The sequence below is a fragment of the Podarcis melisellensis genome, assembly GCF_964234715.1.
Source record: "Podarcis melisellensis genome assembly, chromosome: 10".
NCBI classification, from domain to species: domain Eukaryota; kingdom Metazoa; phylum Chordata; class Lepidosauria; order Squamata; family Lacertidae; genus Podarcis; species Podarcis melisellensis.
The window spans coordinates 44,756,351-44,768,962 of NC_138542.1; the positions used below are offsets into that span (position 1 = coordinate 44,756,351).

Consider the following 12,612-nt stretch of genomic DNA (forward strand, 5'->3'; position numbering starts at 1 on the left):
TCATTATTGCCTGGAGCCTTGGTGAACAAAACTAGAATCTTCAGTTAAGCTGCTTGAGGGCAGAAGAGAACATTCAGTGGTTGCAACCTTTCATTCTGGAGACTTATTTAGATTGCAAAATAATGCTTTTAAGATTTGAAAATGCAAATGCCTGCAAGGAAAGATTCTTGTTGGTTTGTTAACTCTTTGGGCTCATCCCCATTTACCTTTTGCCAGTGCTTTTTTAAAAAAAGAAAAAGAAAAAAGGTGCCAGCACTCACCTTGAAGTCAGTACAGTAAGTGCCACACTTTTAACACTTGGGGGGAAACGGTGCTATTACTGCGTTCCCTTGAGTACCCCCAGAAAAAAGCACTGCCTTTTACCACTCATTTTCTAGGCGCAGGTTGGTGCTTTCCTGGTGCATATCAAAATTTGCTTTTTTAGCCCCTCACTTTCCACTGGAAAACTCAATCATTGCCACTGAATCAGAGAAGAAAGAAAGAAAGAAGTTGGATCTGGACCTGAAAAGCCTGGACTTGTGGCTAGAAATGTTGAACAAAGGAAAGTGTGAATGAGTCATTTGTGGAAGTGAAATGAAAGGCTTCTTTGGTGTGTGTTTTTGTGGCACACATTGATTTGCATTCTAGTCACATTCTCTCTATTTTTAAATGCTTTGTTATTCTAGCATAATTATTGCAAAGTCAAAACAAAACATTGCAAATATAAACATATACACAAAATTTTCAATAATTAAATAAACAAAAGAAGAAGAAGAAAGGAAAAGGAAAAAAAGACATAGAAAGAAGAAAAAAAGAAAAGAAAGAGAAAGAGAATAAGTGTGAGAAAAGAAAAAGAAAGTTAGGAAAGGAAAAGAAAAGAAATTAGGAAGAGTTTATTCTACATATATTTCTACAAATTACGGTATATTCTACAAATTTATTCTACATATTCTACAAATTTATTCTACATATATTTCAATAAGTAAATAATAATAAAATGTCATTGATTGACTTCCACCGCTTTCACTGCACTTCCTATAAACATTTTAAACAAAATTATCTGTTATTCCATATTTTTCTCCCATAGAGTCCCACATAAATGATCAAATCACTAAATTCTCTGGGTCTCTCACAAGGCTACTCTATACACAGCCAAAACCTTGTATTTGATCCTTGTCTACATAACTAGTAATTTAAACATTTCCATTGTTTCTGAATTATACTTTTTGGTTTTTGTCTTATTAAATCAGCTAACTTTGCTAATTCAATATATTTGCATAGTTTGTTCACCCATTCCTCTTTGGTTGGGATGCAGTTTCCTTTCCAATGACTGGCTACCAGCATTCTCGCTGCTGTTGTTGCATACAGGAAAGTATTAATTTTGTCTTTCAGAATGTCTCCATTCAAGATTCCTAATAAATATGATTCTGCTCTCTTCTTGTATGATATTTTTATCAACTTTTTATTTCCTCATGTATCATATTCCAAAATTTATTAATTTCAGGGCAGGACCACCACATATGATATAAGGTACCAATCATTCTATTACACCTCCAACATTTATTGCTACCCGATATATTCATTTTTGCCAACCTATCTGGAGACATATACCATCTGTGGTGCATCTTCATAAAATTTTCTCTTACAGTGAAGGGGGAAGTATTTGATCCCCTGCTAAATTTTCCCTCTTGCATTCTGATAAAGAAATGACCAGTCCATAATTTTAATGGTAGGTTTATTGTAGCTGTGAGAGACAGAATAACAACAAGAAAACCCCCTTTTTAATATATTTCTCTTAAATTTGCTATTCATCCCATTCACGTTCCATGAAATACATTTTAGCACCATACCACTTTATTGCTGCCCACCATTGCTAGTGGGGAGTTGTTAAAGATTCTGAGTTTTCCTACAGTTGCTTCGGGAGAAGAATGTCTTATTTTTAACAGTATCTCTCTTATAGATACAGATAGAGGCAGTTCAGGGCTGCCTCGTCAGGTTTTTGGGACGTTTGCATTGGGGAGTGGGTTAGCCTGTTTGCAGGAGGTCCTCCCTGTGTCTTAATTATATACTTTGTTTTCTCGCTTTGGGAGACCCCTTCTCGCGCTGCTGTGGGCTCTGTCCTCAGGATCCCCCCCCTGAGATTGGGGTGACTTACGCCTCGTCCTCCTTTTCTCTCTCTCCAATGCCGGGTTTGCCTTGAGATATCAGGAGCGCAGATCCCCACCCAACTGTAGGTGCGCTGTACTGGAAGTCTCATACTCTCTCTTTAATATTTTGCTGGAAACCCAGCCAGATGGGTGGGGTATAAATAAATTACTATTTCTTCTTCTTCTTCTTCTTCTTCTTCTTCTTCTTCTTCTTCTTCTACTACTACTACTACTACTACTACTACTACTCTCAGAGCTATAGGAGTTTTCACTTGCACACCCAGTCTTTTTGCTTGGGACAAGAACAGTGCAACTGATTGGTCCTGCCCCACTCTTTAAAAGGAGAGCGGGATGGGTGGGTCAACTGTTGGGACAGTAATGCCTCGCCATGTATCCTAGCAGGTGAATATATTTCCCATAAACATGTCAAGGAGATTTTGTGCTTGCATTTTTCACAATGCAGAAGGAAACCCAACCCTATAGTAGAGCTGAGTGTCATCAGCATATTGCTGACAATGTACTCCAAACCTCCAAACTATTTGTGCTACTTCTACCAAATCTTAACTTGAACCCTAAAATGAATGACTGAATCCTATGATGATAGTAAGATAACAAAAAAGTGTTATGATCCAGGGTCAAAGCTTGACTGTGGTTCTAATGAGTGAAATTCTTGATGTGAGGTTATTGTGGCTGCCTTGTGTCTTGGTCGCTTGGAGGAATGCGTGAGGCTGTGCTGGGCATGGACAAGATGCTTCTGTGCTTCCTGTGGCCATCCATGGAAAGGGTCTGTTACTGGAAGCTTAATTGAATTATAGCTTTACTTGTGATACAGGATTAATTTGCTCTGTTGGATGTTACGAAACAGTTGCTGGTGTTTATTTTAGCAGATTACCAAGGTTTAAATTCCGTCCTCTCCAAAATATCAACAGTAACTTTTTTCTTTATTTGTGGGTAAACACTGTTTTCCTTGATAGGCTTTTTATCTGGCTCCAATAGCAGTTTTCCTTCTCTACATACGTAATTGAGCAATATCGCTGCAAGCAATTCTGCTCTAGGGATTCTGGAACATTGGGCAGAATACATTTTCGCAGACTGGGTTTTATCAGTTTAGTCCTTAATTATATATGCTACAACTGTTCACCTCTAGATTGGTCTACTGCACTGCACTTTGCATGGGGTTGCCCTTGAAGACATTTTGAAAACGTCAGCTGGTCCAAAATGCAGCATGCAATGTTAAGATCAGCAGAGGGGTCTCTCTTGGTAGTTCTGCCACCCACAGGAGCCGGGAATGGCAACCTAGTAGTGGGCTTTTTCTGTGGCAGCCCCACTGAGGTGCATCATTTGCAAAGCTTTGTCCCTATGCTGAAGATGTATCCCTTTATTCTCACCTTTGATAGTTAAGGTATTTTGTTTTATCAGTCCCACCTCTTCTGTCAAATGTGTACTGCTCTGTTTTCACTGGCATGGTTTGGCTTGCTTTTGCAATGCTAACTTTTTCTCTATTTATATATTTTTTATTATGCTGTAACTGGCCCTGGGACTTGACAGAGTAGGATGGGTAAGAAATCTTAAAATGTCCCCCATTTCTTGTCTTTATAGCTAAGTAAGAAATATGGGAATATTTATAGCCTGCAGAACTTCTGGACAAATGTGGTGGTGCTGAATGGTTACAAGGCTGTGAAAGAAGCTTTAGTCCATAAATCAGAAGATTTTGCTGATCGCCCCTTCTTTCCTATCTACAAACATCTGGGATATGGAGAAGTCAATCAAGGTATGTCTGGAGCCCCAAGTTCCTGGAGAAGATGAAAGGGGTTGGGAGTCCCCAGCCACCGCTTGTCACGCTAGCATTGCAAATGTGACACCAAGTCCCGTTCTCTTAATGCAAAGTTGCACTTGGAGGCTGTGGGGTATTCAGCATTCTCCCTAGAGACCTGTTCAGAATCTACTTATGCCCATTTCAGTGCATAAATCAAGCTTTTGCAAGAGGCTGTCATGACCCCGGACTCCGATTAGAAGAGACCTGAAAACTGTGAGGACAGAGATACAGGATCCTTGAAGCTCCCCAATCAGGAGAAGTTTTCTCCACCTTCTTGCTAAGCCCAGGTTCCACAGGAGACCTTCCATCCATGCCAGAACACACATCTGTGTAATAGATTACAGATCCGTTCCAAGCAGGGACTTCTTATATACATCTGCCCTGTATGACAAAACCATCCGTGTTGGAGCAACTCTTCCAATTCCCTACTTCTCAGTGAAACTGGCAATCAGTTTATACTGATTTGGGCTTCAGAGGGAGGGAGTTCTCTATGCTTCTAACTCTCTCCTTCCTGATCCGCCCTTTGCCAAAGCCAGTCAGAATGGCCCCACATGCTTGCAGGGAAGGGGCCCTGTGTAGTTAAATTGTGTATTTAATGATAATTTTTTTATATACTTTATAGTCCCTTTAGGTACTTGTACAACACAACTGTATATTTTTATAATTTTAAATAAAATCATTTTAAAATATTGTTATTGTGATCTGCTGAAATGCTTGTACACATAAAGCACATAATTTTGAAATTAAAAAAGATATTGAAAAGGAAAAAAATGAGGTCATGGCTTCAGTATATATTCATATAGTTCAGGTCAAAGTGTTCTTTGCCATAAAACTATGGCAAAACTGGTATAAGCAGATATCAGAGCTACTTAGGTTCCTTCTTGTGGTAATTTATCTTATCAATGCCAATATTATGGGATAAAGTATTTGTTTATATCCGTGTACCTCAAGAACCGTCCCGAACTTTGTGTTCATAATCTGAGGCCCTTCTTCATGTGCCTCCTCCACGTGAGATCTGGAGGGTGGCAACAGGGGAACAGGCCTTCTCTGTAGTGGCTCCCCATTTGTGAAATCCTCTCTCCAGGGAGGTGCATTTGACACCTTCAATATATATTTTTAGACATCAGGTGAAAACGTTCCTTTTCAACCAGGCCTTGGGCTGATTAATATTCTACAGCCTTTTAAATGTGACTGCAAGAAGTGAGGGTTATTGTTTTGCTGTTTTCTTTTAATTATTTACTTGTTTTTATTATGTATTCTGTGAACTGCCCTGAGATATTATGATGAAGGGTGGTATACTATTATTATACACCATATATTTTATATTAATAAGCAGTTCAAGCTGAGGCCTTGCTGTTTGGTTAGCCCCATCAGAAGCAATATGGCTTATTAGGCTGAAGATGGACTCCAAATCCAGCTTCTTATTGGTGGTTTTAACTGTACATAAGATGGGGAATAAAAAACAGGGCTCAGCAGCTGAAGGCCGCAGAGCCAAGGTTCTCACAGCCGCTAATGAAGAGGCAAGAGAATAGATCGTAGGAGCTGTTTTGTGGGTGTCAGGGAGCTGGCAGGCCATGTGTCTTCCATTTCTCACGGTGGCCCTGCCATGAAATTTGTTGGTGACCAAGGGTTATCCAGAAAGGTCTTTAAAATATAATGTACAAGCAAAACACACTTTTTTCCCTCTTCACTTTTTTCAGGACTGGTGATGGCACAGTACAGCCAAGCCTGGAAGGATCAGAGGAGATTTACCCTCTCCATACTGAGAGACTTTGGAATGGGAAAGAAATCTCTGGAGCAGCTGGTGGTTGAGGAAGCTGAACATTTGTGCTCAGTGTTTAGTTCTAAGGAAGGTGTGTTAAAACTAGGAAAACTGGGAAGGGCGAAGGACGATACCTTTAAAAAGCAAGTGGAAGATGTAGGCAGATGGTTATCTCCATCATTAAAATGGGTGGGGCATTTCCTATACCGTGAATATTTCCTCCCTCACTACTTTCATTGAGTCTTCGGAGCATTTGCATCTTCCTGGGATCAGGATCAGTCCTTCCTCCAGTTCTGGCATACTGACAAAGTCTTGCTTCTTCTGATGACCCAAGTAATATACTTTAAGAAAGGATAATACTGTACATCTGAGTGTAGGACAGTGGTGTGTGTTTCTCTTACTTCTATAAGATTTTCTTTCCAGAAAGAAAATTTGTGCAATTGGTTGACTTTTCATAAAGAAATTAATTATCTACCGCCATAGGGATATAGTAGGCTCCCACGGCAAGAGTTCAGATTAAGAATCAGGCTGATTAAGACTGAGGGTGGGTGAATCTGTCAATATCAGTTTCTCTCAGTTTCTCATTCTTTGAATCTTAAGTTCAGTTGACATTTCTGCATCTGCTTTACCACCCGAAAAGCAACAACCACTGACCTGTTTTTATTATTTATCATTTAAAAAGCAGCTAACATTTTCTAGGCATTACAAAAGTTTAGAAAATTAGAATGTTAAAAGATAAGAAAACAAGACAGAAACTGTCTGCAGGCTTATAATCTGATAGACAGAGCCCAAGTGGAAAAGGCGATCCTGAGGAAAGAAAAAAACATGCAAACTCAGACACCAGGTGTTATGTACTGAAGTTCTCACCCTGGGCCAGTGGGGGATACTGTAGATAGTTATGCAAATGAAGGATCGAAAGTGACGTTCAGTGATTGGATGGATACTGTAGATAGTTATGCAAATGAAGGATCGAAAGTGACATTCAGTGATTGGATAGTTTTAGAAAGTTGTTACAGTAACGAGGTTCTGGAGCTCTATATAAGCAGACTGACTGAGCCCTTCAGTTCAGTTCTGTTCCAGCTTACAAATAAAGAGCTGCTTTGGAGAAATCGCTGTGTCTTCTGATATGTTCACCCACAACTTAACACCAATTCTTAAAGTTAAACCATTTGATCAAAAAGCAGGGGAAACAAATAGTAGCAGGTTTCTCAGCCAGCCAATGGAGCAGCCCTTCTGTCCCACCCCCTGAGTGTCAGCCTAGCAGAATGGCTGATAATAAATGGCTGTTCAAGTAGTTGGTGAGCCGCTGTAATAAGTGTTTTTTTCTACTTTCTCAATGCCCCAGCTGCTTTTTAGAAACACTCAGGACCTTTGTCCAGCCTCCTCAGAACTTGCATTTTTAAACTTACCGTATTGGCCCAAATATGAGCTGCACTCCCCCCCCCCCAATTCCAACTGTGAAAATTTAAAGTGCTGCTTATATCCGCAACCTTACGGTATGCAGCCAGGAGCAGGGCAAAGCAGCACCCACCCCGTGCGTAGTCCCCCGTCCTCTCCCTCAAGGCCAAGAAGGGAGAGAGCAAAGAAGGGGAAAGGCCACCGGCAGCTCATCACAGCTCCCCCCCCCCCCCGTATGCAGCCAGGAGCAGCGAGGAAGGGGCTTATATTTGGGTGTTTCCCCCCTTCAATTTTAAAAGTGCGGCTTATATTTGGGTGTGGCTTATATTTGGGGCAATAGGGTGCTTATTTATGAAACTGATCAAACTGTGAGGAGTCTGAGCATGGGAGTAGCCATGATTTTTATTAGGAGGGGGCAGAACCTCAGATTTGCATTGGTTTGTATTGATTTGGGGGGGGGACAGCTGCCCCTACTGCCCCCCCCCCCGGTTACGCCCATCTGAGAGAAAAATATTAAGACTATGTATGCTAGATAGGCTTTTGGATGACTTCTCTCTTAGGAATTTCTGTGGATTTAGGAGGGGTTGTTCAATACATGCTAATAGAATTGATGAGTATGGGTTGTGGAGGATAGAATTATTGAATTTGTCATTGGAAGGGACCGTAAGGGTCATCTAGTCCAACCCACTGCAAGGTACGAATATTTTGCCCAACATGGGGCTCGAAACAGCAACCCTAAGATTGAGAGTCTCATGCTCTACCAACTGAGCTATACCAGTTGGATGTGTCCTAATATCATTTTTGGGCTATTCTGTCCTTTTCAGGTCAATCATTTAATCCTCACTATCTCATAAACAATGCAATTAGCAATGTGATCTGCTTCCTCACTTTTGGCAATCGTTTTGACTACGAGGATAAGAAATTCCAGAGTTTACTTCATTACCTTGAACTGTCCATGAAGGAAGAAGCTGGACTTCTGCCACAGGTAAGATAAGTTGTTTTGGGGGCAGGGTCATCATGCTTATGTGACTGTTAGATCCTGGGTCTGATTAGTATTTACTATTATTATTATTTTATTTTGGCATCAGGCTCTTAATTCACTGCCCTTTTTGACACACATCCCTGGATTGATGCAGAAAGCCTTTTGTCATCAAAAGAAATTAATGGACTATTTAGGTGAGCTTGTGAATGAACACAAAGAAACTTGGGATCCCTCCTCCAAGCGAGACATCACTGAGGCATTTTTGGAAGAAGTTGAGAAGGTGAGGTGCATTTCATTTACTACATTTTTAGGGGGGGGGAATCAAAGAGGTGTACAGAATATATAACCCAATAAAACAAAACATAATACCATTTCAAAAACTGCTTTGACAAAAAAACCCGTTCATGGCTGAGATTGCCATTCTGGGAAGAATTGTAAACAATTTATGCAAAATTTGCAATTCATTGGTAGACATCTAATATAAGGAGGAAGTGAGTGCCACCATGCTAGATGCCCTGCTCCTAGCGATGGTGGAGTAGACCTCAGAAGCATGTGGCACCACCAGGAAGGCCTCTTCAGATAACCTCAGTGACTGAGCAGGTCGATAAGGTCAAAGGCAATCTCTCAAGTAATCAGGTATCAATGTGTTTATGGCTTTACCAATAACAGAACCTTCAACGTGACCCAGTAGCAGGTAGGCAGCCAAGGCAGATAGTACCATTGTTTTAACAAGCATGTTTATATGCTTACGGTAGGTTGCACCACTTAGCAATCTAGCTGCAGCATTCATAGAATTGGGTGGGGTTTTTTAAAAATAAATATTTTTATTTTCTAAAGGAAATAATAATAGAGCTGTTGAATTTGAAGGGGCCCCAAAGGTCATCTGGTCCAATCCCCTGCAATGCAGGAATCACAGCTAAAGAATTCCTGGCAGCAGTTGCAGTTTTGGGATCCCCCTTATGTGCTGCCTCTCATAAAGCGCACTGCAGTAATCCAGTCTAGAAGCTACCAGTACCTGGGCCCCCATGGCCAAGTTATCTCTGCCCAGGAATACACACTCCACACCATTTGGCTAGGTGAGAGTGAGAAATGTATAAAATGATGCTGCCACATTATGGGCAGTGTTCCTACATGACTCAGAGGAGAGGGAGAGAACTACTAGTAGTGTTTTTGGCAGCAACTCTATGGAAGGTTTAATGTGTACTTCAGGCCTCAGGAAATTCCTGGCAAGCGTCTCTTACATTCTACCTGTATACTGTCTCCTCAGAGAAAGGGCGAAAACAGTAGTTTCAATTACCAAAACCTCACTCTGATGATTGGTGACCTGTTTTCTGCTGGTACGGAGACCACCACCACTACCTTGCGATGGGGCCTGCTCTACATGATCCTCTATCCTGACATCCAGAGTAAGAGCCACTGCTGAGTATTGTTTTAGGGACCACCTCTCTGTGCATGAAGGTCTTGGGAGGAAGCCCTGCTTCTACCTGCTGAGTCAGATGGATCAAGGCACAGATAGAGTTTTCTCTATAATCACCTTATTTCTATAGAATCCTCTCCCTTAGGAAGCCTACCAGAGCATGACAAGATGAGCTTTTAGAAGTTACTGTAAATCCTTCTTTTTTGCGAAAGTTTTCCAGGGCTGGGGGAGAATATATCCCATCTTTGGACTATAAAACGGTCTAAAAGGCAGTTCAAAAGCATAAAATAACTACAGATAAGTACAATAACAATATAATAAGTACAGTAGGTACAATAGCAATATAAACCAGTAGAAAAAAAGAAAAGCATCAACAGAGGAAGTAGAATCTATTCAAACAGCAGAGAGGAAATCAGATTAGTTTTGATGAGACTGATATATTGCAGCATTATAACAGTGTTTCCCAATCGGTGTTCCGCGGCACACTAGTGTGCCGCGAGACGTTGCCTGGTGTGCCGTGGGAGAGAGGCGGGCGAGTCGGGCGGCGGCGGCGAGCACACGCGGGGCGGCGAGCGAGCTCCCTCCCACATCCCATCGCCGCTCGCTTCGGCCGGCCTACTGGGCTGTTGCAGGCGGAAGGTTTTCGCGCCTTCGGGATTCCCTTCACGCCTTCCTCCTCCCGGGTCCTTGAGAGCGCGGGAAGCGGCAGCGCGAGACCGGCGTTGAGACAAAAATGCAAAGTTCCATTCAGGGCTCCCCTTTTGCCACGTCGTCTCACAGTTTGGAAGATAGCAGCTCTCCAAATTAATAGTCAACTTTGAATAGGCGGGGCCTGAGTGTTCCACCAATTTAGGCCTCCTGCCGGGATGTGATATGGCTCCACCTTCCTCAAGGTGGTTCTGCTTTTAAATATTTTCCACCCTGTCACCATGAGGACTAGTGACTTCTTTTCGTAAAATATAAAATCGCTGCTCCTTGCTCTCGTGAGACTGTGTGTTTTAATTCGAAAAGGGTGTTCCGTGTACATTTGTGCGAGCTGTGCTGTAAAAAAAAGGGGTCTGTATCCGTTTGTCAGTGGCAATTGGATGGCCGGATACTGCAGTGATGGAAAAGTTTTTGAAAAGAAAAGAACTGGACTCTGAACAAAATTTGGAGCCAGATGAGAGCCCAAGCATGAGTGGGCATGAAAAGAAAGCAAAGATGGTTAGCTCAAGCAAATTCTCTGGCACAAGGCAATATAGCGAAAGCTATATTTCATTTGGATTTACTTTCACCGGAGATGCAAACCAACCAACTCCACTGTGCGTGGTGTGTGGTGAAAAGCTAGCTAACAGTGCTATGGTCCCAAGCAAACTTAAACGCCATCTCCAAACGAAACACCCTTCGCTTCAAAACAAGAATGCGGACTATTTTGTTCGCCTGCGTGAAAACACGGAGAAACAGGCAACTTTCATGAGACAAACCTCAAGGGTAAATGAAAGAGGTCTTAAAGCTAGCTATCACGTTGCTGAACTTATAGCCAAGTCAAAAAAGTCGCACACTGTGGCAGAGACATTAATACTTCCCGCCTGCAAAGCTATTGTAGAGGAGATGCTCGGACCTGAAGCAGCTAAGGAAATAGCCAAAGTCCCTCTCTCAAACAACACAATTTCCAGACGTATTAATGACATGTCTGCAGACATTGAAAGTGTGGTTTTGGAAAAGATCCATAGCAGTGAGAAATTTGCATTACAACTTGACGAGTCTACTGATATCTGTGGACATGCTCAACTCTTGGCCAATGTGCGTTTTGTTGATGGTGATGCAATTAGAGAAAACTTCTTTTTCTGCAAGGCATTGCCAGAAAAAGCAACAGGAGAAGAAATTTTTCGGGTCACATCAGAATACCTTGAACAAGGAGGACTTAAGTGGGAAAACTGCACAAGTGTCTGCACCGATGGAGCTGCAGCCATGGTCGGGCACACCAAAGGCTTTGTAAGCAGAGTGAAGGAAAGAAATCCAGATGTGATTGTTACGCATTGTTTTTTGCACCGTGAGGCCCTCGTAGCCAAGACTTTACCAGCAGACCTAGTTCATGTGTTGGATGATGTTGTGCGCATGGTAAACTTTGTAAAGTCACGACCCGTGAAAAGTCGCATATTTGCAGCTTTGTGTGAGGAGATGGGAGCGAAGCATAAAACCTTGCTGTTTCATACGGAGGTCCGGTGGTTGTCGCGTGGCAAGGTCTTGGTTCGTGTGTATGAGCTGCGGGAGGAACTTAAAGTGTTTCTGACAAATGAGAGGTCAGATTACGCAAAGCTGCTTGCAAGTGATGAGTGGTGTGCAAGGCTGGCATACCTGGCAGATATATTTCATCATCTGAATGAACTGAACACACAAATGCAAGGCCGAAATGTACCTGCTTACAAGTACAGATAAAATAAATGGATTCCGTTCAAAGGTGCAACTCTAGCATCAACACGTGGAAAGTGGCAATCTTGAAATGTTCACACTCACCAAGCAATGGCAAGGTGTTCACACTGCTGCACTGTGTGAGATAATAGGTAAACATTTAAAAACTCTCGAGGAGAAGTTGTCATTTTATTTCTCTTCAGTCTCCACTGAATGCCTTGACTGTGTTAGGGACCCTTATAGCTCAGCATCAGTTGGTGGAAAGGACATGACTTTACAGGAGCAGGAGGAACTAACTGAACTGAGACAAAATCGTGGTTTCAAGCTAAGATTTGCTGATCTACCTTTGGACAGTTTTTGGTTGGAAACTGCCAAGGAGTTCCCCCTTCTGGCAAACAAAGCTATTTTGACATTGCTCCCATTTCCCACTACATATCTCTGTGAGTTGAGCTTTTCAAGCATGATTGCTATAAAAACTAAATACAGAGAGAGACTGAGAGCTGTTGACGAAGAGCTACGTGTGTGTCTTTCTTCGATTCCAGCCAGAATATCAGCTTTGTGTTCAGCCAAACAGGCCCAGGTTGCGCACTGAATAAAGTATTTTATAATTTTTCATATTTCTGTTTACTTACTATTTCATAATAAAGTAATTATAAAATACTATCTTTGTGTTTATTTGATTCCTATTAAAGAGAGTTACTTTATATATAGTCAATATAG

General features: G+C 41.8%; 1 protein-coding gene across 1 annotated transcript in view; it reads left to right on the forward strand.

The window, feature by feature from the left end:
• Window positions 1-12,612, forward strand: part of TCF20 (transcription factor 20) — a 186,565-nt gene that overhangs the window by 170,220 nt on the left and 3,733 nt on the right. Inside the window, exons 10-14 of the mRNA XM_081928638.1 lie at window positions 3,726-3,897; window positions 5,643-5,795; window positions 7,927-8,087; window positions 8,191-8,364; window positions 9,352-9,490. Of these exons, the coding sequence (XP_081784764.1) occupies window positions 3,726-3,897; window positions 5,643-5,795; window positions 7,927-8,087; window positions 8,191-8,364; window positions 9,352-9,490 (799 nt within the window). The remainder of the gene's footprint in view (window positions 1-3,725; window positions 3,898-5,642; window positions 5,796-7,926; window positions 8,088-8,190; window positions 8,365-9,351; window positions 9,491-12,612) is intronic.